Source organism: Ranitomeya imitator, chromosome 6, assembly GCF_032444005.1.
Source record: "Ranitomeya imitator isolate aRanImi1 chromosome 6, aRanImi1.pri, whole genome shotgun sequence".
In the NCBI taxonomy this organism is placed as follows: Eukaryota; Metazoa; Chordata; class Amphibia; order Anura; family Dendrobatidae; genus Ranitomeya; species Ranitomeya imitator.
This window is the reverse complement of record NC_091287.1, coordinates 429530819-429550778: the sequence shown is the minus strand read 5'-3', so window position 1 is coordinate 429550778 and position 19960 is coordinate 429530819. Positions and strand designations below refer to the sequence as shown.

The following is a 19960-nucleotide window of genomic DNA, read 5'->3' as shown; positions in this document are numbered from 1 at the left end:
CACTCTCTCCTCCATCATTGCATTCAACTGTACTGGCGTAGACGCCGGTACAGTTGAATGCGGTGGCGCTGGCAGGGGCGGTGAGTCGGCGCTGGCGAGAAGCCCACTACCGCCACTGGCCCTTCTGGCATTTGCCAGAAGTGCGATGGCCAGTCCGGCCCTGTGCTCAGTAGTGAGGAAGGGCTGTCGAGTCGTAGGTGAGAGGAATCTGTGCTTCACTTTATGTATATGTCCAGTAGTGAGGCAGGGCTGTGGAGTCATAGGTGAGATGAATCTGTGCTGCACTTTATGTACATGCTCAGTAGTGAGGCAGGGCTGTGGAGTCGTAGGTGTGATGAATCTGTGCTGCACTTTATATACATGCTCATTAGTGAGGCAGGGCTGTGGAATCATAGGTGAGATGAATCTGTGCTGCACTTTATGTACATGCTCAGTAGTGAGGCAGGGCTGTGGAGTTGTAGGTGAGATGAATCTGTGCTGCACTTTATATACATGCTCAGTAGTGAGGCAGGGCTGTGGAGTCCTAGGTGAGATGAATCTGTGCTGCACTTTATGTACATGCTCAGGAGTGAGGCAGGGCTGTGGAGTCGGAGTCATGTGGTCGGAAACGGGAGTCAGGAAAATGTCGGAGTGGGAGGTTTGGCTTACCGACTCCACAGCCCTGCTTTTAAAAGATGCTCCCAAAAGCATCCATACCTTTTTAAATGGTGTTTGTAAAGAAGCTGTAGATTTAGGCTATGTTCACACTTTGCGTCGGGTCCCTGCGGGTTCTCCCGCAGCGGATTTGATAAATCTGCAGGGCAAAACAACTGCGGTTCTCCCTGCAGATTTATCGCGGTTTGTTCCGCGTTTTCCGCTGCGGGTTTCCGCCTATACTATTGATGCTGCATATGCAGCAATATGCAGCATCAATAGTAATGTTAAAAATAATAAAAATTGGTTATACTCACCCTCTGATGTCCGGATCTCCTGGGCGCTGCACCCGGCGGTCCGGTTCCTAAGATGCTGTGGGAGAAGGACCCTTCGTGACGTCACGGTCATGTGACCGCGACGTCACCACAGGTCCTGGTCGCACAGCAACTCTGACCGGACAGCCGCGTGCAGCGCCCAGGAGCTCCGGACATCAGAGGGTGAGTATAACCAGATTTTTTATTTTTTAACCCCAAATATGGTTCCCAGGGCCTGGAGGAGAGTCTCCTCTCCTCCACCCCGGGTACCACCCGCACATTATCCGCTTACTTCCCGCAACGTGGGCACAGCCCCATGCGGGAAGTAAGCGGTTCAATGTATTCCTATGGGTGCAGAATCGCAGCGATTCTGCACAAAGAAGTGACATGCTGCGGGTTGTAAACCGCTGCGTTCCCGCGCGGTTTTTCCCGCAGCATGTGCACAGCGGTTTGCGGTTTCCATAGGGTTTACATGTTACCGTAAACGCTATGGAAACTGCTGCGGACCCGCAGCATCAAAATCGCGGCGGTTCCGCGGTAAAAACCGCTAAGTGTGAATATAGCCTTAAGCTGAAGTGCTGACTTGGTCTTTGAGGGGGTTCCGCATCGCTCTCTTTCACAGCATTAGGTGAGCAGCGCTGATTACATTGTCTCTAGATATACCTGCTGATCCGCGTGCACCCGTCCTATTCATTGGAGTAGGGCACTTACCCAGGTCCTGGCAGGTGGTGCAGACGGGCAGTCATTGAAATGGCTCACCAACTAAAAGCAAAACTGAGCGGTAGTGGAAAACTCCACGTTCCTATTTGTTGCATTAGGCTATGTGCACACGTAGGAAATGTGGTGCAGAATTTTCTGCACTAAATCTGCATCTGCAGATTTGATGCAGTTTCTGTGCAGTTTCTGTGCAGCTTCTGTGCAGCTTCTGTGCAGTTTCTGCGCAGTTTCTATGCAGTTTCTATGTAGTTTTTATGCAGTTTTTATGCAGTTTCTGTGCAGTTTCTATGCAGTTTCTGTGCAGTACAATGTAAATCAATGTGAAAAGAAAAAAGCTGTACACATGGTGCAGAAAAATCTGCGCAGAAACGCTTCTGCGCAGATTTTTCTGCACCATGTGCACAGCTTTTTTCTTTTCACATTGATTTACATTGTACTGTAAGGCTATGTTCACACATAGCGTCCTGTCCCTGCGGGTTCTCCCGCAGCGGATTTGATAAATCTGCAGGGCAAAACAACTGCGGTTCTCCCTGCAGATTTATCGCGGTTTGTTCCGCGGTTTCCGCTGCGGGTTTCCGCCTATACTATTGATGCTGCATATGCAGCATCAATAGTAATGTTAAAAATAATAAAAATTGGTTATACTCACCCTCTGACGTCCCGATCCCTCGGCGCTGCACCCGGCGGTCCGGTTCCAGAGATGCTGTGCGAGAAGGACCCTTCGTGACGTCACGGTCATGTGACCGCGACATCACCGAAGGTCCTGGTCGCACAGCAACTCTGACCGGACGGCCGCGTGCAGCGCTGACTTCAGAGGGTGAGTATAACATGATTTTTTATTTTTATTCTTTTTTTTAACCCCAAATATGGTTCCCGGGGCCTGGAGTAGAGTCTCCTCTCCTCCACCCCGGGTACCATCCGCACATTATCCGCTTACTTCCCGCAACGTGGGCACAGCCCCATGCGGGAAGTAAGCGGTTCAATGTATTCCTATGGGTGCAGAATCGCAGCGATTCTGCACAAAGAAGTGACATGCTGCGGGTTTTAAACCGCTGCATTCCCGCGCGGTTTTTCCCGCAGCATGTGCACAGCGGTTTGCGGTTTCCATAGGGTTTACATGTAAATGGAAACGCTATGGAAACTGCAGCGGACCCGCAGCGGCAAAATCGCTGCGGTTCCGCGGTAAAAACCGCAACGTGTGAATATAGCCTAAATCACAGTGCAGTTCTGCAGCGTTTCTGCAGCAGAAAAATCTGCTGCAGTTCTGCACCAATTCTGCACTAAATCTGCATCGTGTGCACATACCCTTAGGAAAAGTCAAATCACTGCACTCATCCAGTCCGGAGATTAGCTGAAGTGAATAAATTTATTGAAGAAGCAAAATTGAAACAATAAGGCAACAGTTTTTTTTGACGTTTCGGCCACTCAGTGGCCTTGTTCACAAATGGTGCCTTATACTCTGTTCATGATGCGTCATGTGAAAAACATGGATATGTTAGTAAATAGGTAGAGGTGATCCAGATGTAAGGCTGGTTTCACATTGGCGTTTTTTGGGGTGCGTTTTTGCGGTAAAAAACGCAAAAAAACGCATGGTGAAAAAACGCGTGTAAACGCTGCGTTTTTTTGACGCATGCGTTTTTGCATGTGGTAAAAAAAAGCGGCGTTTTGACGCGTTTACATGCGTTTTTACATGCGTTTGCGTTTTTTAAATGCATGCTGAGAAATGTGTGACAGCTGCCAATCATCAAAAAAAAGTAAAAAACCCACTATAAACAGAAACAGTTAGGGTTAGGGGTAGGGATCCTAACCCTAACCCTAAAGGGATCCTACCCCTAACCCTACCCCTAACCCTAAGGGATCCTAACCCTACCTCTAACCCTAACCCTACCCCTAACCCTAACCCTAAGGGATCCTAACCCTAACCCTAACCCTACCCCTAACCCTAACCCTAAGGGATCCTAACCCTACCCCTAACCCTAACCCTAACCATAAAGGGATTAGGGGTAGGGTTAGGGGTAGGTTTAGGGTTAGGGGTAGGGTTAGGGGTAGGGTTAGGTTCCCTTTATCACCTTTATGTTGGGGGGTGGCATATCAGTGTGTTTTCTGGTTTTTTAATAAAAAAACGCATGCGTTTTTTACCGCAAAAAACGCATGCACCAAAAAACGCATGCGTCCCCATTGACTCCAATGTATTTTTTGACCCCAAAAAAACGCATGAAAACGCATGCGTTTTTTTTTGGTCCAAAAAACGCTTCTAAAAATACTACAAGTAGCATTTCAGAAAATGAACGCATGCAGTAAAAAAACGCATGCGTCAAAAAACGCGACCAAACGCGTACACAAAAAAAACGCATGCGTTTTCAATGTTAAAGATAGGGAAAAAAAACGCATGCGTTTTTTTGAAAAAAAAACGCTGCAGACAAAAACGCAAGTGTGAAACCACCCTAACCCAGGAGCCGGATATAAAGTCTAAGTTATCACAAGGAGACACTAAAGGAAGGTCCAATCTTCATTATAGACATCCGGTTGGGATCAGGTACGCTGGAAAGTGAACTTGCTCTAATGTGGCCCTGCAACCCCAGAGGTCCCAGCAGGGAAAAGGGTTAATGGCTGTCGCCTGTACCCAAATAGTGCAGCAATTGGTGGTGCAGTGGTGGCGCAAAGCCGGATCAAGACGACCGCATAGGGAGTGTGATCCAGGGTCAAGGAGATCGCATGAGTGATGGCGCCGACACAAGCAGTGTCTAGGCGGGGAAGGCACATACCCTTAGACATGTTCACACATTCAGTATTAGGTCAGTATTTGTAAACCAAAACCAGGTGAGGAACAATCAAAGGAAAAGTATAATAAAAACACGTCACCACTTCTGTATTTATTAACCACTCCAGGTTTTGGCTTACAAATACTGAGGTAAAATACTGCCCAAATACTGAACATGTGAACTAATACATATGATGCTAATACATATTGTTTTTGTTTTTTTTGCCATTAGGAAATGACCGACATCAAGCAATTTATTGAGAAGCAGTTACCTCCCTGTTAACTGAGAATGATGCCTTCTGGAATAATTCACCAGCAGAAGTCACTATGCTCTTTTTACTGTCAAAAGTAGAGAAGAAAGAAATTCCAAGCTGCACAGTCACATTGGGGTTCATTGGAAGCAACCCAATCATTAAAGGGTGTCTGTCAATGGTTTTAACCCCACAAAACTGCTGAAAGTGCTTCATAGGTTACAGGGAAACCCCAGTTTAGTTCTTTGTAGGATTATGACCGAGAAAATAATTTTCAATTTGTCATGAGTCGCATGCCAAGTGTCCTCTGGGCAATCATTAATGTCTAAGTGTGCCGTGTCGGCTGCAAAAAAAGCTCTTGAATTCCTCCCCTCTGCTGCTTATGGCTGTCGCGCCCCTCCAGGAGACCACTATAGATGTCATTGTAAAGCACAGGGGAAGGAAAAGCTGACAGAGGTGAACCCAGGACTAGGAATGAGCGGACCTGGGGAAGTTCGAGATCTGCCGAACTTAATTCCAAAGTTCGGTTTGGGTACCAGAACTTTACCTGAACCTTAACCAGAACTTGAACCTCATAGAAGTTAATGGGGACCTATGAACTTTGGTGCTGTAAAATGGTTTCTCTCTCACGCCCGAACTTCAAACACGGTAACAGACTTCCAGGAGAAGTCCTTGTTCGGAGTTCCGCCCCGAACACTAGGTGTCTGGTACAAACCCCCGAACTTTACAGTTGGGGTTCGCTCATCTCTACCTTGGACATGTCACTGTTGAGCCCCGCAGACGCTTGGCATTGCTCTATGGAATAGAAAAACGCCACATTGTGCAGAGATAATAACTGCAGTACAAACAATGCATTTTTTACCTTTCACGATTCTTCACCTACTTGTGTTCACGTTGGCCCATTTTGTTCTTAGATTTAGTTGCTTTGTGTCTTGCATGCGTTTTCTTTGGAAGCCTTAAAAGGGTTGTCCACCTTTTGTGCTCTTTGTTTCCCTGCACGTTCATTTTGATGTGGTCATAAACCAGCTGAGGGGAGCTCAAAGAGTAAAAAACAGATAAAAGATTTCAAACTCTCCCTCCAGAATGAGGTTACTGATGGATCCTCCGTTCACTTTGCAGCCAGCAATAGACATGAGGCTAGAGAATGCAAACGGGGCAAAATTTAATGAAACCTGATTGGGAAATATCATTTTTAGCCCAAATGGATGTATTTAAATAAAACTTTTCCCCAAAAGATATGTTCAATATGACTCCCTCGTCACCTATCAGGCACTGCCAGAAGTTTTGCGGAGTCAGAATTACTGCCCGCTTCTATGTAATCTTTGTTGTTTTTTTTTTTTTTAAATCCCTTAGACCCTGCAGTTTCCATGACCTGAGGGAGAGCGATAGCTATATTACTATAGCAGTGTAAGGGCTATATAAGAAGTGTAACTAATGTCATGTTCACATCACAGAATCGCCATCTCTACCTGTATACAGTATGCTACTAGTTGTCTCCATTTTATTACATTGGTTTACAGTCCAGAAATTTTTATTTAGGTTTGTTTTCTAGAATAAAGTCATACGTTAACATCTTAGGACCCGCATCGCATTTCATCTGTATGACATCTGCTGGCTCCTTATATTTCATGTAAGAACATGAAGCTATAGCTGAGGTGTGAGCTCCCAGACAACGGAGGACTCTGAGGTCATAGACCTGTTCCTTCAGCAGATCTTGGCTGCTGAGTTCTCCCACAAAGTACCAGAATGGTGTAGATGTTAGAGGACCACCTTTGCTACATAGTGTATACAGCATCGTACTGGAGTAGTTTGGGCCCACCAGAGAAAATCATTCTTGGGGACCACCATGCATAAGTGGTGCTAACAGCAGAGTTCATCTCCCATCTTGTCGAGCTGATAATCGGGAAATGAGCTTTCATAGGAATGGTTGTCCCCAACTATCGACTTGTCTAAAAAATGCAGTAGTCACCTGATAAATCGGCAAAACGCTCATTTGTCGGGTGCAGTGATTTTTAGCTTACTTTAAAATCCTCTTTCTTGGCAGCATATCATTTTGTATAAACAGTAAGTGAATTATTGTGATCCTCCCGGTCCTCTGGTGGGCCAGTCCAATACTGATTGTATGCACCATTACAGTTGTCTGTATAGTCTTCACAGTGTGTGGGGTTGGGATTAAATTAGTTCAGTGATGGCATATGTGGGGTCTGGCACAAGATGGTATGTACTATATGGTTCCTATACAGTCATATAATCTGTATGCAGACACATACCTGCTAGATGCAGTCTAATAGGACACACTTTTGACCTCTGGTGAATGGGGGTCTATAAGAGCATTGAAGTATACAGCATCTGACCTACACGTGGTCAAAATTGTTGGTACCCCTCGCTTAATGACAGAAAAACCCACAATGGTCACAGAAATAACTTGAATCTGACAAAAGTAATAACAAATAAAAGCTATATGAAAATGAACAAATGAAGTCAGACATTGCTTTTCAACCATGCTTCCACAAGATTTAAATAAATAAATAAATCTCATGAAATAGGACTGGACAGAAATGATGGCACCCCTGAAAATAATGTGACAAAAGGGACATGTAAAATCAAGGTGTGTCCACTAACTAGCATCACAGGTGTCTACAATCTTGGAGTCAGTGAGTGGGCCTGGGAATAGGGCTACAGATACTCACTGTGCTGTTTGGTGACATGGTGTGTATCACACTCAACATGGGCCAGAGGAAGAGAAGGAAAGAGTTGTCTCAGGAGATTAGAAAGAACATTATAGACAAACATGTTAAAGGTAAAAGTTATAAGACCATCTTGAAGCAGCTTGATGTTCCTGTGACTACAGTTGTACATATTATTCAGAAATGTAAGATCCATGGGACTGTAGCCAACCTCCCTGGACGTGGCCGCAGGAGGAGAATTGATGACAAATCAAAGAGACGGATAATACAAATGGTAGCAAAAGAGCCCAGAAAAACTTCTAAACAGATTAAAGGGGAACTTCAAGCTCAAGGAACATCAGTGTCAGATCACATCATCCGTCGTTGTATGAGCCAAAGTGGACTTCAATGGAGACAACCAAGGAGGACACCATTGTTGAAAAAAAAATTATAAAAAAGCCAGACTGGAATTTGCCAAACTACTTGGTGACAAGCCACAAAGCTTCTGGGAGAATGTCCTATGGACAGATGAGACAAAAATTGAACTTTTTGGCAAGGTACATCAGTTTTATGCTCACAGACGGAAAAATGAAGCATATCAAGAAAAGAACACTGTCTCTACTGTGAAACATGGAGGAAGCTCTGTTATGTTCTGGGGCTGCTTTGCTGCATCTGGAACAGGGTGTTTAGAATCTGTGCAGGCTACATTGAAATCTCAAGACTATCATGCGATTCTAGAGAGAAATGTGCTGCCCAGTGTCAGAAAGCTTGGTCTCAGTCGCAGGTCATGGGTCTTTCAACAGGATGATGACCCTAAACACACAGCTAAAAACACCCAAGAATGGCTAAGAGGAAAACATGGGACTATTCTGAAGTGGCCTTCTATGAGCCCTGACCTAAATCCTATTGAGCATCTTTGGAAAGAGCTGAAACATGGCATCTGGAGAAGGCAACCTTCAAACACGAGACAACTGGAGCAGTTTGCTCTTGAGGAGTGGGCCAAAATACCTGTTGAGAGGTGCAGAAGTCTCATTGACAGTTACAGGAATCATTTGATTGCAGTGATTGCCTCAAAAGGTTGTGCAACAAAATATTAAGTTAAGGGTACCATCATTTCTGTCCAGGCCTATTTCATGTTTTTTGTTGTTTTTTTTTTTTTTAAATCTGGAAGCATGGTTGACAAGCAATGTCTGACTTTCATTTGTTCATTTTCATAGATCTTTTATTACTTTTGTCAGATTCAAGTTATTTCTGTAACTATTGTGGGTTTTTCTGTCATTAAACGAGGGGTACCAACAATTTTGATCACGTGTGTACATATGACTAAGTGCATACATGGATCTTTTATTGCCTTTGCTATAGTTAAAACTGTAAGCGATTTGTCTGGTTTGTAAACCCAATAAATGCCCCATTGAGGATTTGTAAAAAAAAAAAAGACCTTCGTCTCCCAATAAGGACTCGTCTATTAGCCAGTATGGAGCATGATTTAAAAGGAGCCTCTCTGCACTTTAGGACACAGCATGTCTGCACATTTTCAAAGACAAATCATTCATTTTAATATTGAATGGATTTCAGAAAACCTATCGCTAGGTGCAGTTTGCTTAACAATCAAAATTACAAACTGCACTTTACTCACCATCCCCTGGTCCAAGTGTTGATCTTGCTCCTGGCATCTGTTATTGTCTGCAGCATTGACTTCATGTAAACAGCGCTGCAGCCAGTCACTAAACTCAGCAACTAAGTGGCTTTTGCCATCTAATAGTGCAGCAGTGCTGAGCTCACTGATTGTCTGCAGCGCTGTAGAAACTGACCATTTATATATAGCATCTTATAGATGAGGCTGCACCACTGCCTAGGAAGCACTCTGCGCAAAGATGTCATCCCCTTACACCCTCTAAATATGTGCGTGATGTAGTGTAGGTGCATTAAAATACTTACTGATTCTCGCCTTCTCAGGTTTCCAATGTCGCCCTATCTTCTTCTGATTCAGGTGACCTCAAACCAGACTCTTGGGATCACACAAGGGTTTATGTGTGGACTGGAAATGGTTTCCATAAGGTAAGTCTATGGAGCCTGACGCTGAGTTTCCATAGACTTACACTGGTGGACGTCACTCCACTAAACACAACGGTCCCTTCAGTGATCAGGCAAAGGAAAGGAGCACACGTGTGACCCAAAAGAGTTAAAGATGCTAGATTCCGGGGAAGACTACACTACACTACACTACGAGAGATTAGGGGGTAACGTTTTTTGCTGGGAGCACCTGAGGAATACTTGATGGTAAGGTGTTCGGGGGTCTGGGATCATTAAACAATGCTTCGCTGTGTGGTCGCTCCATTTTTACCATGCGTCTTCTATCCATGTTTTTTTCTTTTATAGAACACCTACCATTAAATTATTTGGGGCTGTTGACTTGTCCATGTAGTTTTTGCTGAGTTTGTGAAAATAATGTGAAGTCACAGTGCTGATCAAAACCAGCCACTCAAGAGTTTGGATCCGTAAACAGCACTGCACTTTTTACTATTAAAAGGGAACCTGTCACCTGAATTTAGCGGGACTGGTTTTGGGTCATATGGGCGGAGTTTTCGGGTGTTTGATTCACCCTTTCCTTACCCGCTGGCTGCATGCTGGCTGCAATATTGGATTGAAGTTCATTCTCTGTCCTCCATAGTACACGCCTGCACAAGGCAAGATTGCTTTGCGCAGGCGTGTACTATGGAGGATAGAGAATGAACTTCAATCCAATATTGCAGCCAGCATGCAGCCAGCGGGTAAGGAAAGGGTGAATCAAACACCCGAAAACTCCGCCCATATGACCCAAAACCAGTCCCGCCAAATTCAGGTGACAGAGTCCCTTTAATGAGAAGGAGAAGCTTGGAATTTTTTTTTCCTACTCATTCCACAAAAACCAATGCCACAATGAAGGTAAAAATGTACTCAGACCAAAAAGGGATCAAAATCAGATCCAACACACTGATTAGCAAAAATTGTCAATTGGCTGCAATCACTCTGTGTGGCTGCAACTTGTGCACATTGCACACTGTCACGATTTTGCAGTACTTTCCACACACACACGGTCACATGCCGCCTAGCATCGCTTCTCTCAAATTATGCAAATCATATACTTGCGATCAGATGACCACCCAGGATAGGTTATAAATGTGTGACCACTGTGGCAACCACCAATCACAAGATGGGGGTCTCGTGTGACCAGAATGATAGCGACCACTGCTCCATTCACTCTCTGGTCACACCTTCTGCTCTATTCACAGAGGTAACTTTGGGATCGTTGCTTTCAGGGTCAGTGAGGGTCTCCTCATCCGGACCCCAGCAATGACACATTTATTGTCTATCCTGTGGAGAAGTAATAAATGCTTATGGAATAACCCCTGTAAGTTAGTAAATATATATTTTTGTGACAACCTGATAACATAACCCAACAAAAAAACTATATAAAACCTAAGCGGAGGACCTTCCATAGTAACCAATCGTGATGCATGTTTTGAATTTCAAACGGCCCCTGAGAAATAAGAATAGGAGTCTGATTGGTTCTTCTATCGTAGCCCCCCAAAAGTAAACCACAATCTGGATATGCATATTTCTAGTGGTGGGCAGGTGGTGTAAAAGGGTTTGGGTTTTTTTACTTCCTTTCGTAGATGGACGAAAACTACATTGATTTTATGTATTCGCCGTCCTCGGCAGTTGAAGACTAGCAGTTTTCCTAAGCCATATGTTTTATATCTCCGATCGCCAGGATTTTTCTTTCTTTCTATATTTAATGTGAAAGCATACGGCGTCTATATTTTCTCAGACTGCAGTTATTTATGGTACATGATGATAGCAATGATTTCTTTATATGAACAGTTTTTTTTCTGTTGGAAGACTGGGTAATCCTTCATGGTGACTACAATGGACGCAAATGTGGATGGGGTGCGGTATTTCTGATCATGGTAGGAATATGTGATAAATTACAATCTTGTTTTCTAAAATAAACATGTCCTGTCATATTCTAGGGCTTTTATATGATCAACCTAATTGTGAGAATAAATAACTCTTAAAATAAATTTGTCATCATTTCTGACCTTATCTGGTTGATTGGCTTTCTTCTTTTTGATCGCTGTGGATCCATCCCCAGTGACCCTGTGAATGTGTAGCACTGCGCCCCAATCTGTGCCGCCAGCTCAATTCATTTAAAATGGATGAAGTAATGACCAGGCCAAATTTATTTAAATCTGCATTGTCACTGCATGTGACAATAACTCTGGAATGTTTCAATATATTCCAGTACTTTTGAGATTTTTTTTTTTCCGTGGTACATATTTTATGATAATGGCAAATTTAGATTGATAAATTTTGTTTATTTATAAAAATATCAGAAATTGGACAGAAATTTAAAAAAATTTGCAATTCTCAAACTTTGATTACTATTGACGAGTGAGCAGGAAAGGTGTTATCGGAGCGTGCTTGTATGCTAATAGTATTCGAGCACGCCGAAGATACTCTATGTTCGAGTCCCCGCGGCTGCATGTCGCGCTGCTGTTCGACAGCCACAACACATGCAGGAATGGGCTGTTTGTTAAGCTGTGAGACATGCAGCCACGGGGACTCGATTTTTCGAGCACGCCGAAGACACTCGAGTGAGCTAAATCAGTTATAATTATCCCTTTAATCCAGATAGTCACGCCACACAAAAACACTAACAACTAGTGGTGAGGGTACTCATTGCTCGGGTGTCCTCCGAGTATTTTTTTTTTATTGCTCGGAGATTTAGTTTTCATCACGGCAGCAAACCTTTACACTTGCGCAGCAAAAAAAAACTTTACATATAAAATCCACATCATAATTTCACTTTTTAAAAGTGTACACAATGGGGGAGATAATAAAAAACTGTCTAATATTAAAGGGACACTGTCACCTGAATTTGGAGGGAACAATTTTCAGCCATAGAGGCGGGGTTTTGGGGTTTTTGATTCACCCTTTCCTTACCCGCTGGCTGCATGCTGGCTGCAATATTGGATTGAAGTTCATTCTCTGTCCTCCATAGTACACGCCTGCCCAAGGCAAGATTGCCTTGTGCAGGCATGTACTACAGAGGACAGAGAATGAACTTCAATCCAATATTTCAGCCAGCATGCAGCCAGCGGGTAAGGAAAGGGTGAATCAAAAACCCCGCCTCCATGGCTGAAGATTGTTCCCTCCAAATTCAGGTGACGGTGTCCCTTTAAAGCTGGCTTTGTTGCAAATATCAACCAATCAACGCTCAGTTTTCACTTCTCTGGTTAAGCGAAAGCTGCTCTCTGATTGGTTGTTATGTGCAGCCCAGCAAGTTTTGCTATTAGGCAGTCTTTTATTATCTCCCTCAGTTTTTTATTATCTCCCACAATGGGTCGAAAGAAGCTTAAAATGGAAGAGAAATCCCGTGCCTTGACTCTGCTCGAGAAGGGGGATTCAGTGATTGCTGTAGCTAGAGGTCTGGGGGTGTCAAGAGAAGCAATTTATCAACTGACGCGGTCGGCGGCATCATTGCCTCCTGGGATGGTACCGCAGAGGAAGTCAGGCTCTGGCGCACCTAAGAAGACTTCACCAAGGACTGATAAGCTTCTGAAGCGTGAAGTGATGTCACATCCTTCTATAACTGCCGTTGAACTAAAAAACAAGTACCCTATGCTCCTCCAGAACATCGCAACTAGGACAATTCGTCATCGCCTGCAGAAGGACCTGGGTCTACCAAGTTGCCGTGCTGCAAAGAAGCCCCTGCTCACAGCAGCAATGAAGAAGAAAAGGCTTGACTTCTGTAAGAAATATCAAGATTGGACATCTGAAGAGTGGAAGAAAGTGATGTTTAGTGATGAGAGCACTTTCAGGCTGGTCAGGGGAGGCTCAAAGGTCGTGCGTCGTCCAAGTACCGTGTCACGGTATGACCAAAAATATACAGTACTAAAGGCGGTGCTGAAGACACTGTGGGTAAACATGGACTCCACATACTTAGCCAGCCTTGCTGAATCCATGCCTAAACGACTGCAGATGGTGATAAAATGTACATGACAAAATACTAATTATAATAAAATATCCACAATAAAACACTTGAATCCACTTGAATATTAAGATTTTGTGGTTTCATTGAACTTGTAAAGATTTTTTTTGCCGGCACTGTAAATGTTTTACAGCTACTAGTCTGCTTGATTACATGTGGGGATTCCCTAGCAACTAGGCAACCCCCACATGTGCTCAGCCTGGCTAGTAACTGTAAATCATTCAGCTGCAGCAAGGAAAACTAAATCTCTGAGCACTAAAAAATACTCGGAGGACACCCGAGCGTGCTCAGGAAAACCCGAGTAACGAGTACACTCGCTCATCACTACTAATAACACTTCCCTCACGTCTGCCTTACATAATCACCATTTGTAAAATGTTCTTTTATTTTGTTAGAATTTGAGAAGATCTAAATTGCAGCAGTAAATAGTTTTTCAAGGAAATTTTCAACATTTATTTTTTCACGGACATAGTCCATTTTCAAGTGCCTTTGGGGACCTATATATTGGAGAACCCCCATAACTGACACTGCTTAAATACAGAACCCCCTCAACATGTTCAAAACAGCTGTTAGGTAGTTTATTAACCCTTCAAATGCATTTCAGGACATAATGCAAAGTAACATGACGGCAATGAAAGAAAATATATATTTTTGTTTATCACCTCAATGGAGGAGGCCCAAAGCAGAAAAAGGCTATAAGAAGTTACCAAAGCGTTTTCAAGTTGGCCTCTCAGTTCAAAATGTAATTATGAAATGGCAGTTAACGGGAACAGTGGAGGTCAAGATAAGGTCTGGAAGACCAAGCAAGATTTCAGTGAGAGCTGCTCGTAAGATTGCTAGAGATGCAAATCAGAACCCCCGCTTGACTGCAAAAGACATTCCGAAAGATTTATAATAAAATTAGAGATTTGTGGATGACTATACAGTCATGGCCAAAAGTTTCGAGAAAGAGACAAATATTAATTTTTCCAAAGTCTACTGCTTCATTTTTTCTAATGGCAATTTGCATATACTCCTGAATGTCAGAGTGATCAGCTTAACAGCAATTACTGTACTTGCAAAGTCAATATTTGCCCAGAAAATGAACTTTAACCCCCAAAACACATTTCAACATCATTGCAGTCCTCCCTTAAAAGGAGCAGCTAACATCGTTTTAGTGATTGATCCATTAACACAGGTGTGGGTGTTGATGAGGACAGGGCTGGCGATCAATCAGTCATGATTAAGTAAGAATGACATCACTGGACACTTTAAAAGGAGGCTGGTGCTTGGTATCATTGTTTCTCTTCAGTTAACCATGGTTATCTCTAAAGAAACAAGTGCAGCCATCATTGCACTGCACAAAAATGGCCTAACAGGGAAGAGTATCGCAACTACAAAGATTGCACCTCAGTCAACAATCTATCGCATCATCAAGAACTTCAAGGAGAGAGCTTCCATTGTTGTCATAAAGGCTCCAGGGCGCCCAAGAAAGACCAGCAAGCGCCAGGACCGTATCTTAAAACTGTTTCAGCTGCGGGATCGGACTACCAGCAGTGCCGAGCTTGCTCAGGAATGGCAGCAGGCTGGTGTGAGTGCTTCTGCACGCACTGTGAGGCGGAGACTCTTTGAGCAAGGCCTGGTTTCAAGGAGGGCAGCAAAGAAGCCACTTCTCTCCAGAAAAAACATCAGGGACCGACTGTTATTCTGCAAAAGGTACAGGGAGTGGACTGCTGAGGACTGGGGCAAAGTCATTTTCTCTAATGAATCCCCTTTTCGATTTTTTGGGACATCTGGAAAACAGCTTATTCAGAGAAGAAGAGGTGAGCGATACCACCGGTCTTGTCTCATGCCAACTGTAAAGCATCCTGAAACCATTCATGTGTGGGGTTGCTTCTCAGCCAAGGGAATTGGTTCACTCACAGTCTTGCCTAAAAACACAGCCATGAATAAAGAATGGTACCAGAATGTCCTCCAAGAGCAACTTCTCCCAACCGTCCAAGAGCAGTTTGGCGCCCAACAATGTCTTTTCCAGCATGATGGAGCACCTTGCCATAAAGCAAAGGTGATAACTTAATGGCTCATGGAACAAAACAGAGATTTTTGGTCCATGGCCTGGAAACTCCCCAGATCTTAATCCCATTGAGAACTTGTGGTCAATCATCAAGAGACGGGTGGACAAACAAAAACCAACAAATTCTGGCAAAATGCAAGCATTGATTATGCAAGAATGGACTGCTATCAGTCAGGATTTGGTCTAGAAGTTGATTGAGAGCATGCCAGGGAGAAATGCAGAGGTCTTGAAGAAGAAGGGTCAACACTGTAAATATTGACTTGCTGCATTAACTCATTCTAACTGTCAATATAACCTATTGGTACTCATAATATGATTGCAATTATATTTCTGTATGTGATATAAACATCAGACAAACACTAATAAAAACCAGAGGGCAGCAGATCATGTGAAAATATAATTTTGGTGTCATTCTCAAAACTTTTGGCCATGACTGTATTTTATTTCAAATACAAGTGATCTTATATCTTATTCAGCGGCAAAAAACACAAAAATTGAGCTTGGTGTTAGTATACATGCAGCACATAAACGCATGTTCACATTGGCCATAAAGCATACAAAACCTACAAAAAACAAAATGAGCAAAAACCCTGCTGTAACTAAATAAGTAAAAAGCAAAGTGCATTTAAATAAGTGTTCTTAGTAATACTGTCTTTCATCAAAAATAGCATAAAAGCCAAGATTATCCATCGTCAAGGTGCCCCTGATCAGGACGGTCCTACACTGTCTAATATTAACCCCTTCACCCCCGGAGCTTTTTCTGTTTTTTCATTTTCGTTTTTCGCGTCTCTCCTTCCCAGAGCCATAACTTTTTTATTTTTCCGTCAATATGGCCATGTGAGGGCTTATTTTTTGCAGGACGAGATGTACTTTTGAACGATACCATTGGTTTTACCATGCCATGTAAGAGAAAACAGGAAAAACATTCCAAGTGTGATGAAATTGCAAAAAAAGTGCAATCTCACACTTGTTTTTTGTTTGGCTTTTTTGCTAGGTTCACCAAATGCTAAAACTAACCTGCCATTATTATTCTCCAGGTCATTACGAGTTCATAGACACCTAACATGTCTAGTTTATTTTTTATTTAAGTGGTGAAAAAAATTCCAAAGTTTGCTAAAAAAAAAAAAAAATTGCGCGATTTTTCGATACCTGTAGCGTCTCCAATTTTCGTGATCTCGGGTCAGGTGAAGGCTTATTTTTTGCGTGTCGAGCTGGCGTTTTTAATGATACCATTTTGGTGTAGATATGTTCTTTTGATCGCCCGTTATTGCATTTTAATGCAATGTCACGGCAACCAAAAAAACGTAATTTTGGCGTTTTTACTTTTTTCTCGCTACGCCATTTAGCGGTCAGGTTAATCCTTTGTTTTTATTGATAGATCGGGCGATTCTGAATGCAGCGATACCAAATATGTGTATGTTTTATTTTTTTAAAATTTTTATGGCAATGCACCGCTGACCCCCGATCATGTGACGGGGGTCAGCGGTACGAGATATTCCGGCCGCGCTAGTTAAATGCCGCTGTCAGCGCTTGACGGCGGCATTTAACTAGTTAATGGGCGCGGGCGGATCGCAATTCCGCTCGCGCTCATTGCGCGCACATGCCAGCTGTACAAAACAGCTGACGTGTCGCGGCTTTAAGGTGAGCTCACCGCCGGAGCCCACCTCAAAGCATGGGATCTGCCAGCTGACGTACTATTCCGTCAGCTGGCAGAAAGGGGTTAAAAACCTTACCCGGGCAGCACGGCGGTGCAGTGGATAGCACAGCAGCCTTGCAGCGCTGGAGTCCTGGGTTCAAGCACCACTAAGGACAATATCTGCAGAGAGTTTCTATGTTCTCTCCGTGTTTGCGTGGGTTTCCTCCAGGTGCTCTGGTTTCCTCCCACATTCCAAAGACATACTGATAGGGAATTTAGATTGTGAGCCCCATCGGGGACAGCGATGATAATGTGTGCAAACTGTAAAGTGCTGCGGAATATGTTAGCGCTATATAAAGATTATTATTACCATATGTCAGAGTTGACCGTAGTGTGTGAATAAAGGCAGACAAAAAGGACCAGGTCCTGACCCTGTGGAGGCCAGTCTGGGGAAACTTTTAAATGTATTTGCCAGCTCAGGAGAGAGAGGCCACACCATGGCTTGCACAGAATGCAAAAATACAAAAAAAAAACACAAAAATTGAGCTTGGTTTGAGTTGATATACATGCAGTACACAAATGCATGTTCACAGTGGCCATAAAACATACAAAATCTACAAGAAACAAAATGAGCAAAAACCCGTATTCGGCGGCACGGTTTTTATACCCAAATCTCCAATTTTATTATACTTGATACGGTGATCTGCTGACCCGTGGATCTGCTGCAGCTGATGCCTCTACTAAGATCTATATGCCTTTATGAATAGGTCTGTCAGGTTCGGGTAATTTGAGTGCATTTTCTCAATATCCACCAGATAAGGGCTTGTTTTCACTTGCGAGATATACGTCCGTGTCTCGCATGTGGAAACGAAGCTCTCCTACAGGTTTTTCGTTCATCAGAATGATTTAGCAGACTCTGCAGTTGTGGTATATGGTTCTACTGTTCAGAGAGACCTGCACAAATATGGCCTTCATGGAAGAGTCATCAGAAGAAAACCTCTCCTGTATCCTCACCATAAAATTCAGTGTCTGAAGTGAACAAAAGAACATCTAAGTCCTGTGGACCATGAGGTTAAAATAAAATTCACACAGTGATCAAATATATGTGTGGAGAAAAAAGGGGAAAAGATTAACCAGCTCACCCCAGCTAGGCGTCCAAGGAGGCACGGATCTGCAAGGAACCACTTGTGGAAATGAAAAAAGATGATCCAGTTTCCAATCTTGCAAAAATATATTGGATTAAAAAATATTAATAGATTCCATCAAGAGTGTAGACACAGCTATTACCCCACTTGTTACCGCTACAGGGCAAATGGGAAGAGGGAGGCTAAGTGCCAGAATTGGCGCATCTTACAGATGCACCTTTTCTGGCGTGGCTGAGACCTGATGTTTTTAGCTAAGGGGGCAATATCCATGGTCCCTTCCTGGGCTATTAATATCAGTCCGCAGCTGTCTGCATAGCCTTTGCTGGTTAATTATAGGGGGACCCAAGTCATTTTTTGGGGGTCCCGTAGTTTAATCACCAGTAAAGGCTAAGTATACAACTGTGAGCTTATATTAATAGCCTTTTTTCTCAGTCCGATTTCAGCTGAGAAAAAAATCGCAGATGAGATGTCACCCATTGAATAATATCGGTCAGAGTCCGATTTTTTTCTCACATTGCACTCGTCCGTTTTCTCCCAAGTGAATATGAGCCCAAAAGAGAGATATATTTTCTGCAAAATAAAAAAAAGTGCCCGTCCACTCCTAGGAGCCCCTTCTCAGTCACTGTGTTCCCCTCCCTATACTCACTGGTGTTTGTGTGGTTCCAGGAGGGGGCGGCACTGGTTCTCCCTGCAGCCAATCAGAGCTGCCGTCACTCTCCCCACCTTCGGAGATAACTGACATCTGAAGGGAGTGGCCGCAGCTCTGAATTCGGGTTGTCCAAGTAGTGGACAATCCCTTTAATTGTAGAAGGGCTGCCCCTCCTCCTGCACACTCTCTACATCAGGGATCCCCCAACCTGTAGCTCGCGAGCCACATGTGGCTCGCCGATAGTCACAGAAAAAAGACCGCCCATGGCGGGTGTCAGCACCCGGGCAAGGGCCGGGACCCTGAGCAGGCAGGGGACCCACTCGCCGTCGGGGACACTGGCGTGCTATAGTGTCAGCCTCCGCGAGCGGACCCCCCACCTGCACCGGCACCTGCGATACTTACCTCTCCCAGTTTCAGCGCTGCAGCGTCTTCCATCCTCTGACTGTGACGTTCAGGTCAGAGGGCGCGATGATGTCACCAGTGTGCGCCCTCTGCCTGAGCAGTCACAGCGCAGAGCAGGAAGACGCTGAGGAGTCCAGAGCAGCGACAAGCAACGAGAGGCATTTCATTTTTTTTCTATATTTGGAGCAATATATGGGGACCATCAGTAGGGGCCCAAATATGGGGCTAATTCTATATGGAGTATCTTATGGGGCCAATTTAATATGGAGCAGTATATAGAGATTGCGGCGGCCATTTTCCCAAAGCCGAGTTTGCATCTCGGCTTTGGGAAAATGGCCGCCGCGATCTCTTGTGCGCACGCGCGGCATCCCGCGGCCATTTTCCTGAAGCCCCGTGCAGCAGAGCACTACATCTGCGCATGCGCGGCCCCAGGAAGATGGCCGCCCCCACCGATGACAGGGGGTGATAGCGCAGATCGTGCGCTCCTTGTTCACGTGCCCACAGTGGATTAGTCACCTCAACATGCGTACACCACTACGCCACCAACGTAAAGCTGAGGAAGAAACAGCGCTGTGAACACGCCCACCCGACCTGACCAGCCTGATTGACAGGCGAAAACGGCGACTTGGGTAATGTATTGCGCAGCATAGGTGGGGAATCAGGGTACACTACATACACTATAGTAACGCACAGCGCAGG

At 44.2% G+C, this 19960-nt stretch overlaps 1 protein-coding gene across 2 annotated transcripts in view; it reads left to right on the top strand.

Annotated features, from left to right (window-relative positions):
* The window catches only part of TCEA1 (transcription elongation factor A1), a 152946-nt gene that overhangs the window by 54413 nt on the left and 78573 nt on the right, over positions 1 to 19960 (top strand). The window contains exon 9 of one of the 2 annotated variants that reach the window (XM_069731350.1): positions 4658 to 6253. The exons of the other annotated variant lie outside the window; for it this stretch is intronic. Coding sequence (XP_069587451.1) covers positions 4658 to 4708 — 51 coding nt within the window. The 3' untranslated portion in view covers positions 4709 to 6253. Of the gene's footprint in view, positions 1 to 4657; positions 6254 to 19960 lie in introns of those variants that run through there. 2 annotated transcript variants of the gene reach the window in all.